Raw genomic sequence first — 20392 nt, 5'->3', positions numbered from 1 at the left:
TGTGACAGAGGATAACCTGGGTCAAGTATTTATTTTATTTTATCTGTTCATAGACAGCATGTGGGACATCTGGGATCATGTAGTATAGGATGAACTTGGTAAAGTAAAGGAGAAGAAACACTTGAAATAAGAAACACGAGGGAACCTTTTTCATATAAAACACTTTAATGGCACTCTATAAAACAAAAACAACAACAAAGAGATATTCATCATCAGATATTGCTGGTATGTGATACTGTTTACATGACGGTTATAGTACCATTGTTTCAGGCGAGGCAATAATAGAGCAGCAGTACTGATTTCAGAAGATTTCAGCAATGACACAGGAGAAGATGGAATCACTGTACTGTCTACATCACAGGATAAAACTTGCAGTCAAAATCTTGTGCAGTGCAGTAATCATGGCACAGAGCTGTAGCCCTGTCAGTAAAAAGTGCAGTACAGTAGATGCGAGCACATGCATAGAGAAGAAGGCTGAGACTATACTCACATCATAAACTAAACCACTTTACAGAACTGCAATCAACTCATTTAATTAGAAATATAGGCTAAACTGAACTGTATTTGGCGTAATGATTTTGTAAACTTATGGAGTTTAAACCTTTCACATGGTATCAGATTTCAGTTTCAAACTGTCAAATACATTCACCTCCGGAATTGACTAAACCAGAACAATACAATGAAGAACACAAGGTTTACAGAGCCTATAGCATCTTAAGGCACATTTAGTCAGTATATGTGGTTAAAAGGTTAGTCTATTCTGATTGCATGCAACTCCCTTTTGTAACATTGTGAGCTGTTTGACAGATCAGTACAGGTCTTTAGTTCTAGTGACAGAAATGCAATTATCATTAACATTGCATTCAGAAGTTTTGCATTTTTTTTGCATTTAATAATACTGAAATTTTGACAGCATTTAACTAAAACAATCACCCAGCAGTGGCACTTGGTTACCTGTGTGTCAAAGCTTTGAGCCCCCAGCTTAAAGCCCAGTGGACGGAATGAGACACTGACGCTGCCAGTGCTGCAGGCAGATGTAGCCACACTAAATTGTAAAACAAGGCAGTAAGGGTGAACACATCCAACTAATAGTTTTCAATAAACAATCAATTCAAGGTCTACCAGCTTTTCCCACAGCTTTCAACCACATCACACGGCCTTTAGCAGTCTGTTCAGTTGTCATGGAGATGGATCTGTTGACACGCAAACTCAGTAGCTGTTAGGATTTCATCCATTGCATGCTCAATCCAACAAATGATTTGTGTTATTTCCATTGAGGCATTAAGGTGGAAGGCACTGAGTTGACATCCTTGCTTTTATAATCTCTAACATGCACAACAGGTTGCAAAAATCAATCAACAACATTCAGTTAGTCTTTTAACTAAATATGCAACATGTCTACTTAACGTTTCATTTTCTTAATGTCAATGTTAAAGTTATTTTCATACAGTTACAACTTTGGTTGCATAAAATTGCCAAAAGCTAAATCTAAGCAGATTAAGATTCAAGACTGGATTTAGATTTGATAAAATGATATAAACTCAAACCCTAACACCGAAACAGGTACACCTTTTGCCAATGTGTTGATCAAGTATCACTAGGAAATGTATTGTGATATAGTCTTGTTTTGATTGTTTGTCCCACCCCTAGTTTCTACACTGTCTGCTTCAAAACATCATCTTGCAACATGCAACATCCATCTTGATCAGTTTCACCTAGTTTCACTGGAAAAAAAGACACCTTTGAAGTTAATAGACGGATTGTTCCTGTTACATTTAAATGATTTGGCCTGGGCAGATCCAAACATAATGAGGGAGTCCAGAGTGTGAGGATGGGGATGATGACTAGAAAACAGTGGTTTCTCCTTTTTTGTCCATCAGCTCCTTAAGAAACTTCTTTTCCTTAAGAAACGTCTTCTTTCTTAGTGGTTGCTACATTAAACCAGATGTTGGTAGATGCTGAAAAAAACTGGACAGTCATATATATACAGTATCAGGAGTGAGCATTGGTTTTGCAACAGACCAATAAAGGTCTGATCTCTTCTTCCATACATTTTCAGAAATTCACAAGAGCCTTTCTGTATTTGTCTAATGTTAGAAATCAAGCTCCATCTCTCCCTTTGACACTGTCTCCTTCACGTGCTTGAAGGTCTCGTCATCAATTGGTTTCAAACGTTTGGTCACCAGCTTGAGGTTAGTTTCATGGAGGATAACCTGGGTCAAGTATTTCTCCCGTTTCATTTGTTCTTTGACAGCATACGGGACGTCTGGGATCACGTAGGACAGGATGAACTTGGTAAGGTAAACAATGTGCTGTGAGGAGAAGAAGAAGACCTCTCCATTAATATGTTTTAATAATTTCTGTTTTAATAAAAGAAATGTCTAAGTGTCAATGTGATTTCCTGTTATGTTCATACGTACCTCTACAACGATTATAAAAGCCATTTTGGCAGCAATCACATGCCAGTAGTACATATTGTACTCATACTCCTTGGGGTGTCCGGGAGGATAACGAAAATCTCGATACCTAAAAAAAGAAAAGTTTTAAGTTTTCATCTGATTTTGTTTTCTTTCGAAAGCATCTGCAAGTAACGTGGTTAAATTTTGTCCATAAGTTGCCATCATACCATTAACTGTGGTCATTTTTGGAGTTTACATGAATAAACTCAAATACAAAATACCCCACCCCCACCCCCCACCCAAATAGACATTATTCACATGGCCATGGTGTTCTCTTCTTTACAATCCAACAAGAGAAAATTTAATACAATATACACAGAATTTTGTACCTGCAGGTGGTGATATCGTAAGGTGTGCTCAAGGGTTTGCTAGTGTTGGAGAAATCTTTGATGTTGAATACAGATAGGGAGCTGTTAATGTATCCCTCCATGGTGTTACTAGCATGATCTCCATATGGGTACACAGAGAAAGACCAGTAGTACACCAACCGTGGAATCATGTCTGATGTAAAAGCAATGATCATGGCCTATTGAGACACAAAGACACAAAGTAAACGTGTGAAAGGCAGAAAACTGATGGCTACTGTCAACAATGTGTTCAAAAATTAAATATATAGAAAACAGATGATCTAATGAAACTATATGAATCTTATATTGTCCTTTTTATTTATTTATTTTATTTATTTATTTATTTATTTATTAGCATTTTTATAGTTTCTGGCATAAGCCTCTGCACAAACTGGGTCGGGACAAATTTAGCATACTTGCTCAATCTGTCTGGCAAGCAATTAAGATTCTAACAGTGTGAGATCATATGATTTCAAACAGGAGCCTACACTGCCCTACTGGCTTATTAAGTATCCTTGTACAGTCTACTTCGATACAGCCTTGCAATAGATCCTTCCTTCTGGGGTGGATAAAATATTAGAAACATCTGTCAAAAAAAGAACACCTCTATGACAGTGTCGACAGAAACTGATCATTTAAGCTTTGCAAAAATTAGGATTTACTGCAGGGCTGCTGTATTAGATTACATTTGATTTTGTGCTAGTAATCTGGCAACTCAGAGTAAAAAGTAACTTGCATTTGTTGCAACAGCCAAGATGGCAATTCCTTGAAGAATAGGCTGCCAAGCCCCTATATCCTGGGCCTTCTCTGGCATCATGCGGCGAAACTGAGTGGTGATTTTCCAAGCATCGACTCGAATCTCAAACAGGTTGTTGACCAGAGCCAGAACCGGAGCCAGAGGGAAGGAGGCCACAAACAGGGTCACAAAGCCAAACTGGATGACTGCGAGAGACAAGATACATGTATTAAAAAAACCCCACAAGCACAGTTAAGACGGCCCAGGATCAGGTTGCAACAAGCTATTTGTAAATCCATTTCTGAGTTTGTGTGTACATTTCATCATAAATTCTTAGTAACTTATTACTTAAAAGAATGTCTTGGCTAGCTAGCTAGCTAACAACCAACCTCAATGGAAGAGTGTGGTAAAACCTGTTTTGCAATTTAGTGCTACATAATTCTCTACTTAGTAAACACTTTCGTGTAATTACACTAGATTTGAAAATACGAATAGCTGGTGCAGCCGGCTCAATTTATGCTGCTATAAATAGGACAGAGGGAGGGACTGAAGGAGACGTTTTCTTCTTACCCATCTCAAGATATTCATAGAACAGTCCTAGTTTTGAAACGGGCTGGAGCTGGTAGTCCTGCTCCCAACGAGGAATCATGTCCTGTGAGGCCACACGGGTGCAATAGCGGAAAATCAAATTCTTCACCCACCTATAGAGGGACGGACAACATCATATAACAGTGAATCTGTATGAAAATGCAGAGTTGATATACAGTATGTCTTTTCAGATTCTGATTCCTTACGGTAGCAAGACCTCTTGGATGTTATTCCAGATGGCTTTTCCACCCATGATGATAGCGAGCTGAGTTGTCAACTCAATCAGACAACCACCAGGATCACACTACAGAAACAAGACACACAGCAAGAGTCAAGAATGACAAAAAGGTAAGTTAAGTAATTAGACATGCAATAGACGCTGGATGAACCCACACTGTACCTCCTCGTTCCGGTATTTTCCCAAGAGATAAACAGGATCTCCAGGATAGCCAACTGCTTTCCCTTTGGCAAAGGCGATGTAGAAACAAGAGGAGTAATAGTTGACAAACTGAAAAAGGAACATCTTCAGGGTCAAGCTGTTCTCATAGTCTGTCTTGGTCCTTGGAAGCTCTGTTGTTGTGAGTCAGATATGAAAAGATTTGGGATTATACCATGATCAAGTCAGGAAAAGGTGGAATTTATGATTAAAATTAGGTTTTCAATGCATAACGTCTCCAATACTTTATTTACTGTAAATCACTGTCATTCATTTTCTAAATTGACCTGAATCTCTTTATGACTATAAATCTTCAGATAGAAAATTGGATACAACAACTCACCAAAGTCAGTGATCCAGATGGCAACCCGCTCATAGAGAATATTGAGGGTCATGATGACAACAAAGCTGATGAGGGAGGCCGTGACAGAGGTGGCCATCTGAGGCGTCACATACTCCTTTAACGGCTCCAGCTCCTTCAGATCCTGAGCTCTGAGTTTTGCCGAGAAGGCAAAGAACACAGCCAGGCGGTACACAGTGATGGCCACAATGGATGCCACGATCAACAGTATCTATAAAAGGCAATTTGTAATTTAGAAGACAATGCATGTTTTGAAAATGATATTTTTAAGCCTTTATTATAGACAACAGAGCAATGACATGAATAATTTTCAAATAATTTCCAAGAAGTTTCCTGAAAAGAACTATTAATTTGGTACAAGTTACAGAGAAAATAGAGACAGTGTTCAATTATAATACTTCCAATTAAGTCATTCTAGTCATTTAGTCACTGTACACCAGCTCAGCTAAACATGCAAAAATGTGAAATGTCTCTACATGCAAGTGTACAACTCAAGATATATGGAGAATTGAGTTTCCAATAATAAATGAGTGATGAATTAATATTTACTTTGCTTTAAATTGAGGTTCTCAACACATTTATGTCTAAAAACTTCCTAGGAAATTACAGACTCGTAAAATTAAGAGTTACCAAAAAATGAATTGAAATAAAAATGTAATTTATTGACATTACCCAGAATAAGACTGTACCAATTCCTATTGACACCCGAACACATCGTCCACAGGCTGTATATGGCACTTTTTCTTTCACCTAAATCACAAAAAAACCACAGTGAAATACAACATCATGGTATGACCTAAAATGCTTTGTCTGGACATAGCATCTCTATATAGTGCCTTTCACTATGGGATAGAACATCAGCTGCAAACAAAAAAATGCATGTGTGTGTGTGTAATTTACCCCTGTGACAGGGTTTTTCCTCTCATAGATACACTTGGCTTCATATTCTGGACGAGGTGGCTCTTCCTGCTCCAGAAACTCCACAGTGTCCCACTCATACTCCAGCTCTGCCTGGTAGCGCTTCCAAAACTCCAGGAACAAAGTTACTACAGCCAGGAAATGAAAAGGAGCAGGAAAAAACAGGCAGTGCCATTATGAGAAAGAAGGGAAAAGTTAAAGGCACACTGTATTGTCTGCGTCTTCCTCCATAAACACTAAAAAATGTGTCTAAAATAGAATATTTTCCCTTTGATAGAACCAGAGATGAGGACAAAATAAACATTTCAAATAGTTAGTCAGTTACAGCTTCTCTCTAAGCTGGTGATACGGTGTACAACTTACCCCAGATTGACATAAAAACTGCAAACACCAGGGTTCCAAAGTTATCAAATATGCACAGTTTCTAAAAAAGAAAACATGAGAAACATGTAAGTCAAAATTGTCACAGTTCTAGTGTGCTTACATGCAAATTAATTTAAAACAGGACTGTTGCTGTGCCACTGTTGAAAATATCAGCCACAGACATTTGAATATGTAAAGCCTGTAACGGTAGGAACTGATGATCCTGAGAGAAATATGTCAGAACTTCACTTCATTTTTATGCATCGTGCGTAATACTCTTAGACAGAAATTCAAGACATAAATTATAAAAAGATTTTTGCCTCCAAAATATATTATATTATATATATATGTACCAGGAAGCTTTGCTCCAAAACTACATACATGACAGTATTTGCTGACATAAAGGTAAAAATCACATTATAATATATTGACTATTTAGAGGCCCACCACTCACAAAATGTTAACTTTTTACAGAAATATATAATCCTCAGTTACTTTTGTATTTTGCGCATATTGCCTGGAATTAGTCGGAAGATGACATGGAAAAACATTATCTTGGAAGTACATATTTCAAATTTAGATTATGTTGAGATAAAATACAACTCACTTTCGAAGCTTCACAAGTGCTGTTTAACCTCCAGTATTTGCATTCCCTGTCACACTGTGGACACATCACAATTTGTCCTCCGATCTCAGGGTCACACACCTCTTTGCTACAGTCATTAAAACACAGAACAGAGATAAGACAGAGAGAAATGTATAAAATGGAGAATTCATAAAAAAAGTTTCACAGCACAGGGGTAAATAGGTGTAATGTAGATTTATGACCAATATGTTGTAAAAAATAGTATCTTTTTTTAAACAAACAATAGTTCAGAATATGTTGCTAGTTGAACTACATCAATTAATTTGACAAAATAATCACCTTAAGCTCCACTTTTTGAGCTTTCAGTCGCATATCAGGGTCTTCATCAGCCATTGCAGTTTGCTCAGTTGTCGTGATCATGTGACCTAACTATAGAACTTCAATCACATGATGTGGTGACAAGTGAGCCATCTCCACGACAACTGAGGGACTGACGAAGACTGAGATATGGTATGAAGCGCTAGAAAAAGCTAGTAAGTGGACCTTGAGTGAAGATTTTACTGTCACTATTTATTTATAAGGTTAATAATGACCTTCCATGCTCTACACTGATTTAAGATAATGATAATTAGTTAATGTAATAACTTCAAATACAGTATATATTGGGTTAATCTAAACATTATCTATATATTAGAAAAGATCTCTCAGGTTCATCATTCAACATGTATACAAATGCATACCTCCAAGTGCTGGTTTCTTGAGACTTGTATCCATAAATGAAACAAGCCAATCCCACAACAGCAGCCAGAGTGAGCATTATTGTGTAGAAACCCAACCAGGCAAAGTAAATGCCAATCTTCTCCCCATAATACTGCCTGTGGAAAAAAAAATCTTTAACTATAATTACTGACACACAGTGAAAATAATTATATTGCTGCTCCAACATAGTGAGAATGTCACTGAAGTCAAACACTCAGAGCTTTTTATTGTATATATAAAGTATTCAGAAAGTAAAAGCTTGTGTTCACCTTATGAGGTCAAGTGGTTGCATCTTGTAGAAGCTTTTGGGATGAGCCCATTCTTCATAAAGGAGGAATCTCTCATTGGGGCAGCCCTCTTCTTTGGACTTGACATTGAACCTGCACTGAAACGTCCATAAAACCATACTAAATACTGTATGACTGCAATAAACTAAATAAGACATAAATCTAGTGTTACTAAACACACAGGTTTGATAATCTAAGCCATATGAAATGAACTGGAAATGCTGTTACAGCTTTTCAGCAACACTCTGAAAATAAGATATATACGGTATGCAGTTAACTGAATCACTAGAAGCAAATAGCCTCACTTACATCATGGAGAGGGTAGGCAGCTTTGTACACTGAACCATCCAGCAGTTTTGTGATACCAAACTTCTTGATATTCCCACGAATTTCATAGGGGGCACGGCTCAGAATGTAATATGCCTGGGAAAAGAAGAAGAGCGTTATATTGTTGTGCTCAAGTTATCTACATGCTACTAATCTGTTTACATACTTTATTTTATCATACGATAACATGATATATCAATAGTTTTTTATAGATAACATAACTTTTGTCAAGGGGGCTTTTCTTGAGCTGCTCTGGTGATAGTGATAGAAAAGAACTCAGCCTGAACTGACTGTGACAACATGAGTAAACTTGCCATCCTACTCCTCATGGCAGGAGTGAAGAAGACATCCTTGTCCTTGATGTAGAAGTACTCCAGGCGGTCTTTCTCAAAGGGGGCAGTGAAGAACTCAGCCTCCTTGGTGATCAGATCCTCGTTGGGGTAGAAGTGCTTGGTGATGCAGGTGAAATAGCGCCATGGAGATGGGCGCGAGGACAGGTCATTGGGTTGGATAGGAACCTTGATGTGCAGGACCTCAGCGTAGGTGCACAACACGTCCCAAGGCATGTGGACCTTGACGAACATCAATTTTTCATCAACTACCTGCAGAACACAAAGAGAGTTTAGTTTACTTGGAACTGCTCCACAGCAAATCTGTCATCCCCCTTCATCTGGCTGACCACTTCTTTATTCAATTCATGATCACCTTGCCAGAACATCCTCATATTCCTCCACAAACGGTCTCCTTCCGCCACACATTCCGGTCCTTCAAACCAACTCAACTTTCCAATGAGGTCTTGGCTACCATGCGTCTTCATAATGAATTTTCCTCACTCCCTGTCAATGAGGCTACAGACACACTCTGTTCCTCTTCCCTTTGACCGAGGAGGAAGTCTCCAAACTTCTGCTGGATTCTCGTCCCACTCCCTGTCCACTAGACCCAATACCATCCAACCTTCTACAGACCATTTTCCCCGCACTTATCCCCGCAGTCACACACATCATCAACTCTTCACTTTCAACAGGTGTGTTCCCCAATGAATTTAAGCAAGGTCGAGTCACCCCACTACTCCAAAAATCCTAAATTAAACCCAGCCCAGGTTGAAAACTACAGACTGGTTTCACTCCTGCCCTTCATATCAAAAATACTTGAGAACACAGTCTTTAACCAAGTCTCTGAATTCCTTTATGGGAACTACCTGTATGACTCAAATCAGTCTGGCATTAAGTGGGGGCACTCTACCGAGACTGCACTCCTGTCAGTTATGGAATCACTATGTTCAGCTAGAGCTACTGGTCAGTCCTCAGCTCTATTGCTGCTAGATCTGTCAGCTGCCTTTGACATGGTTAACCACCAAATCCTCCTCTCCACACTCACTGAGCTTGGTATCTCAGGATCTGCCCTACGCTGGTTCATGTCCTACTTCTAAGGGAGATATTTTAGAGTATCTTGGAGGGGAGAAGTGTCCAAACCACAAAGCCTAACCACAGGGGTTCCTCAAGGGTCAGTGCTTGGTCCCCTTCTCTTCTCAATAAACACCACCTCACTTGGCGCAATAATCCGCTCCCATGATTTCCCATACCACTGCTATGCTGACAATACCCAGCTCTTCCTGTTGTTCCCGCCGGAAGACCACACAGTCTCGGCTCGGATCTCGTCATGCATCACCAATATATCGGCATGGATGAAAGGACACCAACTTCAACTTAACCTCTCTAAGACCGAGCTCCTTGTCATCCCAGCCAGTCCCTCTATACAACAAGACATCGGGATCCAGCTCCAATCAACCCAACTCATGCCCACAAGTCTGCCTGAAACTTGAGTGTCATGATTGATGACCAACTACCTTTTAAGGTTCACGTGGCCTCAGCTGCTCAGTCATGTCAATTTGTCTTGTACAACATCAGGAGGATCAGATCCTCCCTGTCTGAGCAAGCAGCACAACTCCTGGTACAGGCTATTGTAATATCACACATTGACTACTGCAACTCCATACTGGCAGGCCTCCCCACATGTATGTTAAAACTCCTGCAGATGATCCAGAACGCAGCAGCACCTCTAGTCTTTAACTAGCCCAAAACAGCACTTTACCCCGCTGTTTCATATTGCTCCACTGGCTCCCAGTTGCTGCCCACATCAAATTCAAAACCCTGACAATCGCTTACAAAACAGTAACTAAAACAGTTCCTGCCTACCTTAATTCCTTCATTCAGGTCTATGCTCCCTCCTGCTGACTACGCTTTGCCAATGAAAGGCGCCTGGTACCACCACCACAACAGGGCCCTAAGTTGCTAGCTAGACTCCTCTAATCTGTAGTTCTCTGGTGGTGGAACGAGTTACCAAACTCTGTTCAATCCACAGAGTCCCTCTAACTCTCTAAGAAAAGACTAAATACCCAGCTCTTTCACAAACACCTCTGCACTTGATGGACTGAAAAAAAAGAGAAAAAGAAAAAAAAAAAACTTCCCTACATACATTGCCTCTCTGCACTGCCTGTTGGCACCTACGTCCTATCAGACTCAAACTTAGCTTTATGGCACTTACTCATGTTATTCTCTCCTGACTAGATCCCTGCTTGTGTTGTATCAACTCTCAGACGTACATTGCTTTGGATAAAAGCGTCTGCTAAATGAAATTGTGAATTGTAAATTGTAATTGTAAGTTAGAGAGAAAGCAGCCTAACCTAAATCTAATTACTTAATTGGTGCAGTCCACTTACAGATCGTGTTGCCTCCAGCTCCATTCCCATCTTCATCAGGCTGGCCTCAAAGTACTCTCGCCGTCTCTGCACAGAAGAACACAGAAAATGGTTTCAGTCAGGTTCTTGTGTACATGCTCTCTCCTCCTAACTGGCCATTGTGATTCAATTTCTGTGCCGGGTGTACTGAAGTCAAGCAGGGCAGGACTTACATGCTCAGCCTGCAGTGTAAACACTGTGATCATTTGTCAAAGGACTCCCCATGGTAATCATATGAATGTACACAAAACAGCATTTTAATTAAGATTAGTTTATTTGCCTTAATGAAGAAGGTGACAGAATTTTTACCTTGACAGCCTTTATGTGCTCCTTTATTTTATTTTCCATTTCCATAACATAAGCATTATTTACACTGTACATAGTAGCCATGCATGAAGACTCTGCCAGCAAATTAGAGCACGTAACTAGACAGGTCTTTGTTGATGGTACATCATCCAATATTGCCTTACAGTGAACTGAAATCTGCGACTATTCTTTGTCATAGAAATGCTGCACAGCTACACCAAAAAAGATTAGAAAGAGCACTGAAATACTACTGAAAACTAATGCTGCTTCTGTTAAAGCTGAGCACTTTGGCGCAACATATGAGTAATATTCGAGTAATAGAAAAAGTAGCTCACCAAAATTAATGAAAATCATTAAAACTTCTTGTTTCAACTGCCTTCTAACTTTTTGTTTTGTTATTTTGACTGTTTTGGAGCATTTTTATTCAAGGAAATCCAGTCTTTCTGAATAAATACAAACTTAATTGTGTCACCTGCATACATTTTCACTTAATCCTATTATGTTAGTCCCATTCAAATGAATTTCAAAGGAACTATTGACAAGGCAAAACTCAATATCTTTGCTGTTTGTTTTATCCAACTCTGTTCACAAGAAATACCGCAAGAGCATGAAAACTTAGGCAAACACAATGACATAATTAAAAGTCAGTCATCACACAGTTCAGCTAACACTATCTGAACTGAGCCACACCCATCTAAGGAGCAAAACAGATCTGAAAAAACTCTGAGAAGGTTTTGCAATTCCTGTTTGAACCACGTTTGGCTCTAGAAAAACAAAGGAGTGCCTGGTGATGACACTTCTCATCCTTCACTGGATTTAGTTTGGCTTGTGATGATTATGAAAGAGGAATTGCCGTAGTCCCAGTGGATCTGCGGGGAAGAAGCTCATGAGCTCTGACTTGAAACGGCTCACTCAGCCGGGCTTTTCCAGGAAACTGAAATGATAATGTTTTCTTCCCTAAAAGACCAACTCATAATTTTTGACTAATAACAGCACTGTCTCAACTTCCAAACTACTTGAGAGTTATAATTGCAACAGACTTTAAGGTGTATGGATCTACGGTGTTTGCAAGCATTATATTACACATACCTCACTGTAAACCTATTGTGAAAGACCATTATAGCAACAAACAACACAACTGGCAATGACAGTTCATGTCTTATTGTCCTTCATTTGTGTACTTCAATCCCTGCATATCCCTGATATTTAAATATGTGACATGTAAAAAGTAAGTGGCATGTTAAATATTAATAATACAGTAGGAATGACAAAGCACAACATCCTTACGACTATACAAACATTTTTCAGGAGTTTTCAGATTTCTGGACCCAAACAATGTTGCAAGATAATAAGGTTAGATGAAGTTCAAGATTGGGTAAGATGGCTTATGACCAGACTGATATGATTTGAATTTGCTTGGCAAAGACTTGGTCATCTAAGTGAAGGAGTAATGCCCCTTATTTCCTTCCCTCATGGAACCAAAACAGCAGCTGCACTAAGCAACTCAAAGATAAAAAAGGGTGTTGGATGAATGTGAAGTACATTGTGAAGTAGTGCGGCAGCACTATAAAAACAATTTATGATCAGCTGCTCCCTTTCCTGCATAATTAAAAGGTCAAGCAATATTTAAGCCTCTGTGCACTATCTGCTAACCATACACTGTCATGGGTAATTAATTTAAACTCGCAGACTGTCATTCTGATACAAATAAAAACTCCCTTGACAAATAGTCAAGAGTCAATACAGTTGGCATGTGTAATAAAACACACAAGACTTACCATATGTGACTGGATATTTTCTTTATCCACATAGTGAAAAAGTACCAATTCTACTTTATTGTGTTGTGTTTGATTCACTACTGCATCTTCATTTAGTCATCTATCAACTATTACTGACCTAACATGACTTTAAGCTGAAGTTTACACAAAAACCACAATTAAAAACAATAATTTCTATGCATAGACACACTGCGTTGTTCGTTAAGGCTTGACTGAAAACTCAAAATGTGAGGTTCAAATTGTCATATTATAATGTATTGGCATTTCAGTGTTCTGGTAGCCTTGGGATTTAGGTTGCTGACCATGTAATCTGTGGTTCAAGTCCACCAGTGGACCTTTGTTGTATGTCATCCCCCTCCTCTCCAGTCCCTCATTTCCTGTTATTTCTTTACTGTACACTGTCTAATGAAGGAAAAAAATGTCCCAAATGACACTTAAAACTCCAAACAGATGCTTGCTTTTGTGTGAAGATTACTTTCTATCACGTTTAAAGTGAGCACAATTTGTAAAACTTAAAATACATGCAGATTTAATATGATATGCAGTAGGGGAACCACCAGCTCAAAAACACTGAAAAAGAGAAAAATACCTTGCGCCGCTGGAAAGTGTGCCTCTTCTCAAAGTCCTTCTTGTCCTCATCTTCGTAGACCAGGATGAAGTCGATCCGCCTCACACCATCATTGAAGAATAAAGAGTCTGGTTTGTCATTGAACTCTGCCTGCGGGCAAAAACAAGGCTCGTCAGGTAAGTCTGCGGCCTGAAACTCGTACTCCTCTTCCTCCATAATGTCATACATGTTGCACGGTGAGAGGAGACAGGAGCCTGTGTGTGGACAGTCTGTGCAGAAATGCTGCTAAATACTGACCTTAAGCAGCGTATTTCATCTATGATCTGGGTCATGCAGGAGTGGGAAGAGTCAACAAACATTATGACTCCCGCCCTTCATCTCTCTCTCCCTCTCTCTCTCTCTCTCTCTCTCCACACAGTCAGACTTGTCACACCAATAAACATTAAAACAACTTCTGCAAATGTCTGTAACTACTTGCATGATTATATATTTTTCAATTTTATGTCACAGAGTTTTGTGTAATGATTTGAAAACTGTCTTATAGTACAGTGACTTCAATATCTGCTTTCTGTTAGCTAAAGAAATACTAAGAATGAAAGGGTGCATTCTTTCATTTCATGCTTTTGCATCACAAATATAGTTACAGTTTACATAAAAATTATATTTGCAAATACATGTGCAAATGATTTGTCTTATTGTATGCGAGCAAGGCATCAACAGATGATATTGACTCACCAGTTGTGCTTTGGGTACTGTTGATCCTTCTTTAATACTTTGATATGTTGGTAAAAACTCCTCAGGGTAAACTGTAGAAAAAACAACAGACCAAACACATAAAATAAATACATGATAAAGACCCAAACCAACACATTGGCACACTGCTATTATATTGGATAGATATTGGTATCAGAGTAAAAATCGGCAGGTATGCAATGGGAAATTGTATCACAGTATACTGCAACAATGAATGTTTTATTTGCAGCATTTATATGAAAATTTGACTCTAATCTAATATAGTTTTGTGCTTTCATTTAAGTTATTATTTTTGATTTGATTTCACTTTATAATCAGATTATTTTTATGAAATTTGCCTTGCGTCCCAAGGCGTATGCTACATTTCACATATAACAAAACAAATTAACACATTTAATCAAATAACAAAACAAACACTGCAAACATACAGCAGACATTACAAATAAGTAGCTGCAGTGCAATCTTTTTGAATTTTAAATTATATAAATTTGAAAATGTTGTGTTATCTTACACACTATGAAAATAAAGACTATTGTTCAACTATAAAACGTCTTTTATCAAATGTCAAGTATGGTGCTGTTGCTCTGTCATTAGCTTAGTTCTAGTTTAAGGTTTAAGATGGGTTTAAACCACGTCCAATGGGCCCTTACACACATTACTGTGTTGTCAGAAAGAGCAATTAAACTGCACCTGTGGTTCAGTCCAAACCCAGCTGCTGTGTCCACTAGAAGTCCCCTAAATGTCACTAAAGGTAGCTGTGTCTGACATTTAACTTAAATGTGCAAAACATGCAAACATGTGCCTTCTCTGAAAACACTCATGACATAAGTGTACATATACATTTACACTTTACCATTCACTATACATTTACTATACCATTTTATATAAATTTATTTTACCATTTACTATAAGTTTACTTTACCATTTACTCTACCATCTGCTATAGTGCACTATATAATAAATGGGGAGTGGTTTCAGACACAGACATGGACTAACAGAGGTTTAAGTTCTTATAATTTAGGGTATGACAAGATTTCTACAACTGAAATTTCTAAAAGTGTCAACATTTAACCACGTATGATCTAGACAACGCTGTCATCTAATCTATTGTTATTGTACAATCACAGTGAAATGATTTTTGAGGCCAGAAAAATGGTTACCGATTATCTGTACCTCTAACTGCAGAGGTCAATCCATAGCAACCAAGGAAGATGTATTTTGTAAGTATTTTACAGAATATTACTGCTGCAGTAGACCGTGAGGGGTAATTATTACAATATTACGGTTCTGCCTCAGCAGTACTCACTGAAAGAGAACAGACTGTAACTCATTTACCAAAAAGTCTCAGGGGTTGAACCAATGACTTTCCTGTAACAAGCATGTTTCCCAAAACATCCTTCTGTTGTTGCTTGCACACAATTGCTCATCACAATGTTATTTTACTCCCTGGAAAAAGAAAAAAATAGATCACCACCTACTATTGTGTGGTAAACACTCTATCCACTTACAGAATGTACTGTATAGTGTAAACTACTGTATGCTCTGTTATATGGAACATCACTGTATTGCAACTGTATTGCTACTTCTTACAAAACAGAATACATGACTTCCAGTATGGAAAATCCTGGGATCTTTCCATATAAAGCAGGGCACGATGAGAGAACTGAGTCAAGACAGATGTTTTCAAAACACTGGCCATAGTAACACCATAGGAAACTAACTGTGTAATCACTGCTCATCAAGTGGGATTTTCCTTCCCTCTTACAAAGCTTTTTTACAAAAGTCTCTGTATTTTGACATAACGTGCCAGTGACAAACCTGTAACGCTAATCTTAAATGACACTGCCTTAAGGCTACTTTCATTCTGATACAGATTAATTTATAACTGACTCTGTATTACTGAAACTGTTTGGCTTTTTAGTATTTTAGATGGAAAGATACATACCTTTGACCTTTGCAAGGTCAATACTTAACCCTTGCAGTGTAAATTATAGCAACACTGTAATATCACATGTAAGGTAAAAGAAACACGATTAAAAAACATCTGTAGCCTACAGTGAGTCAGTAACTAAGAGTCTCTTGAAAGGCATGTTGAGTCTATGCCCATATGCTGCCTGTACAAAAAAAATCTGCTTTTGCGTCACAACCCACCCACCCACCCAGCACTCACTTCCTCTCTCGAGGACCATAACTACACACGAAATAGTAGTCAGCCCAAACAAACAGAAAAAAACATAATTCTTTAACTGAAACAACTGTGAAAAAATGCATTCTTTTAATTTTGTACAGCATAAAGGTATAAGATAAGTATTTTGCTTGACCTCCAGACTAACATTTAAACTCTCTTCATGTTTGATGCCAACCACAGCCACATGTCACCTCTCCCCGTCTGACAGGAAATTCTTTTCTGAATCAAACACCAATGCATTTGACAGCATTTGCTCTCCGACTTTTGGTAGAAATTGGCAAAGATTGTCATGTTTTTGCCATGAACAGAGTCAGCCCTCAGATAGTGAATATATCTTTAAGAAACTCAGCTTGTTGCTTGATATCCACTGACCTGCAGTAACCCCGTCAGACATGACAGGCATCAGCTTTACTGCGCCAACACCATGAAGACAATGTTAGGTAGATGTCACACATGACTGAGAACATACCATTGTGTTCATGTTCCACATCACTAAGTTGAATCAAACTGTAAACTTTCAGCCAGTCTACTGTGTTTTTCTACTGTTGACACAGCAACACAGGATGCAACAAAGTATGAACATAAATAATTAATTACAATGGAATATCCATTAAATAAAGTGCACTTTGACATCTCCTTTATAATCCAGTGTGAAAATTGCTAATTTTCATATGGTCAGGGCCTTTTATTGTGCATGACTGACAAATTTTAAAGTTAACCCAAAAGAACCATTTGTCTCTCAGTGAGCTGTGAGTTAAAAAAAAAAAGAAAAAAAAAAGCCTGACATACAAGACATGTCATTGTGGATGAGACAGACAAAAAGGGGCTTATAGATTGAGAAATCGTTTCCATGAAATACCAGAGTGGAAGCTGACAGCTGCACAAACACTGAAACATAATGTAAGTGTAGGTGTAGGTTTCCAACACCGACTATTTTCACATCTACTCTACTCACCGATTGCCGTTTCATTTGTAGTGTTAGGAATGTAAGCAATGCAAGACAACAGAGTGGAAAGATTGGATCATTTCTAGACAACGATCCAGCCTCTCCGAGGAGCAACATCTGACATCTGAAGTACACTGAGGTTTTAGCGGTTTTGGGGGTTTCTCTTACACTGGTGATATCTCTTATCTGTGTTTATTTTTATTGTGGACACAGTGGCGGGAGCTTGTGCTCTCTTAAAAATGTCTGCACCACACCCATGCGAGTTTTAAACAAACGCAGTGTGAATGACAGTGTTTCCTCTACATTCATATAAGCGTGGTGGACCACCACAGTAAGAACATTACCACCACAGCAACAAACACAAACAAGCATAAGGCTTAGTGAGTAGAAGTAGCCCTTTAATCATGATCAAGTAACCAAATATGAACAATATTGTGCTGCAACCACTTATAGCACTAAGACCAACAGGGTTGGATGAGGAACAAATGCCAAAAAGGACCCCCTGCCACCACTGCTACAAAATAATTACAGAGGAAACACAGCATGATTTGAATGTTATACAGACGCAACTTCAATTTTTATATAATTATTTAATCCTACTATATCATAATCTAGCCTTTAAAGATGCCAGCACAAGGGGATTCGTTTTTAATAATTGCAGATACTATTGTTTTTGTGTTCAGCAGGGAAATCTTGAACCATTTATTACAAGCTGATCTTTTACTGAAGTAAAAGTAAGAACATCACTGTGTAAAAATAGTCTATCAAAAGCAAAAATGTTGCATTCAAGTACAGAATTATTATCAACAAAATGTATATTTAGTACCCAGGCAGCAGTATGGCCCTCTAATTATCACATTACTGGCATATTATTGGCCTATCAATATTTAAGCAGCATTTTAATGTTGTTGTGGTTGAGGTAGAGCTAGTTTTAACTACTTTACATACTGCTGGTTAGTTTAATTTGTAAAACTGCTTCATAATTAATAAACTGACTGCATGTGTTGTATATAAAATCTATATCCACAAATTTTCAAATAAATATAAAGTACCAGTCAAAGGTTTGGACACAAATTCCCATTCCCTTGAATGAGAAAGTGTGTCCAAACGTTTGATTGGCATTGTAATACAGTGAAAAGTGCGGTATTTGCTTCTGCAATATAGTAATGTAGCAGAAAATACTCAAGTAAAGTACAAGTACTTGAAAACTGTATGTAAGTACAGTATTTGAGTAAATGTCCCTGGTCCACTACTGCTTTCAAGCAACTTTAAAAGTTGTTTTAAAGTTTTAAAGCTGTCAAAACTAACAAAATACAGATGCACGAGTATCATTCCCAGAGCTGAGTGTGGCCTAGCTGAAGTATTTCAAAGTTCACATGGGCAGCTGCTATCAAATCCAGACAGTGCCCAATGATACCACACAAAATCACTCGCAAGACAACAAATCTCTTGCGAAAGATAGGGCAGAGCTTTCTCTCTCTCACCGACTTCCTCGTCTATCATGCCAACGTCTGTATCTCCCTCCAAGTCCTCCGCCTCAGACAAGGACTCCATCTCGAGGATGTCGTTGTCGCTCATCGTCCTAGTCGAGGGTCACATCACCGACAGAAAAGACTTTTGATTCACCGGCAGCCTGCAGTATATTACTGCAGCTTTACAGTGCAGTGCATTCTTGCTTGATGTCTCAACATCGATCCGCCGCATAAAGTTTAGTCAAGTTGTGACTTGAGAAAATGGAAATGAAGCGGGTGGGGTTGTGGGAGGAGGAGAAGAAGGAGGGTTGTGATGTTGTTCAGCCACATTTGCCAGAACGAGTTACGCCCATTGGTTGTTGAACATATTAGTAGTATGTATTTTATGTGAAAAAGTAACTTTGCAGCTCATACATTAGTTTGTATCTTTGAATTGTCGAAATATATATATATATATAGTTTTTAAGTTATGACCTACTTTTTTCGGTTAAAGGACGTGTGTATGATTTGGGGGGGTCTATTGGCAGAAATGAAATATAATCAAGTGGGTAGCTCCTGGTGTTTCGGTTTAACCAGTGACCGTGACGGTGACCTATAGACTCTAGTTTGTTTGTTTTTTTGCGAGTTTCGCGACCACCGTAGGTTCACTGCAACCTCACCATTAGATGCCACTGAGTCCTACACACTGGTCCTTTATGATGGTTTAGTCAAACATAGCCAAACACTGTATCATTTTTGGGCAGACAGTAGACAATTGCATTACCACGAAAATATCTTTAAAAGTTTAAAACCCTGCTGCTGTATTATTATAACATGATAAAAACTGACTATAGTACTGAGAATTATGTTGTAGATAATTTGTCTAAAAAGCAAGATCTCTATGGGCCCAGCTAAGATCTGGTGTTTTACTAAAATTTGGATTTTCCCAATGTGCTGTCTAAATTATATATATATATATATATTATCAGGACTTTTTGGACAAGGCATCGGGCATTGTACTGCCCAATGCTTTGTCCAGTAAGTTAAAAAAAAAAAAAAGATATTGATTTTGTAAATATAGATGATGCACAGAGACTAAGTTGGCTGTTTACATATTAAACATATAAATTAGCCAGTTATTTGGAGAAAGTCTGGGAGAAGAGAGAAAAAGCCTTTATCGAGAGAATCTGTAGCTATGTAAAATTTCTTTTCTATGAACAGTTCATTTGGGATTCCTGATTTTGTATTGGTTTCGTTTTTTTGTTTTTGTTTGTGTTTCTTTTCTTTATATATACCTTGTTTTTATATCCCTTGTATTTGTATTACCGGAAGATGCATGTTTTGTAAAGAAAAAAAAGTGGTGTCTTTTAATCCCATGTGGGATGAGAATGTTTGGCATGACACAGAAATAAATAGTAAATAACAGGTTTAAAAAAGTTTTGATTTCTGACCTAGTCACAGCACAATTGAGGCAAGAAGGAACTATTTTAACCGTGCA

At 38.3% G+C, this 20392-nt stretch overlaps 1 protein-coding gene across 1 annotated transcript; it reads right to left on the bottom strand.

The window, feature by feature from the left end:
- Window positions 1-142: 142 nt before the first annotated feature.
- ano6 (anoctamin 6) lies at window positions 143-20308 on the bottom strand. Its single transcript, XM_042402954.1, has 20 exons — window positions 18928-20308; window positions 14292-14362; window positions 13578-13706; window positions 10887-10952; window positions 8482-8769; window positions 8150-8263; window positions 7823-7938; window positions 7535-7669; window positions 6816-6921; window positions 6209-6269; window positions 5828-5973; window positions 5600-5677; window positions 4910-5138; window positions 4531-4700; window positions 4337-4434; window positions 4113-4243; window positions 3543-3748; window positions 2789-2985; window positions 2421-2526; window positions 143-2312 (listed from the first exon to the last, which is right to left on the bottom strand). The coding sequence occupies exons 1-20, from the start codon at window positions 19019-19021 to the stop codon at window positions 2094-2096; spliced, it is 2760 nt and encodes a 919-aa protein (XP_042258888.1). The 5' UTR covers window positions 19022-20308; the 3' UTR covers window positions 143-2093.
- Window positions 20309-20392: the final 84 nt, after the last annotated feature.

This window comes from Thunnus maccoyii, chromosome 23, assembly GCF_910596095.1.
Source record: "Thunnus maccoyii chromosome 23, fThuMac1.1, whole genome shotgun sequence".
In the NCBI taxonomy this organism is placed as follows: Eukaryota; Metazoa; Chordata; class Actinopteri; order Scombriformes; family Scombridae; genus Thunnus; species Thunnus maccoyii.
This window is presented reverse-complemented; position numbering and strand designations above follow the sequence as displayed.

Bases quoted from the DNA above. Each gene is read 5' to 3' on its own strand.
- ano6 (XM_042402954.1), bottom strand. From the start codon at position 19,021: ATGAGCGACAACGACATCCTCGAGATGGAGTCCTTGTCTGAGGCGGAG. The intron at 14,363-18,927 runs GTGAGAGAGAGA...TTTTTTCTACAG, and splicing joins CATGATAGACGAGGAAGTCG to TTTACCCTGAGGAGTTTTTA. The intron at 6,270-6,815 runs GTGAGTTGTATT...TTTCTTTTTTAG, and splicing joins GCACTTGTGAAGCTTCGAAA to AAACTGTGCATATTTGATAA.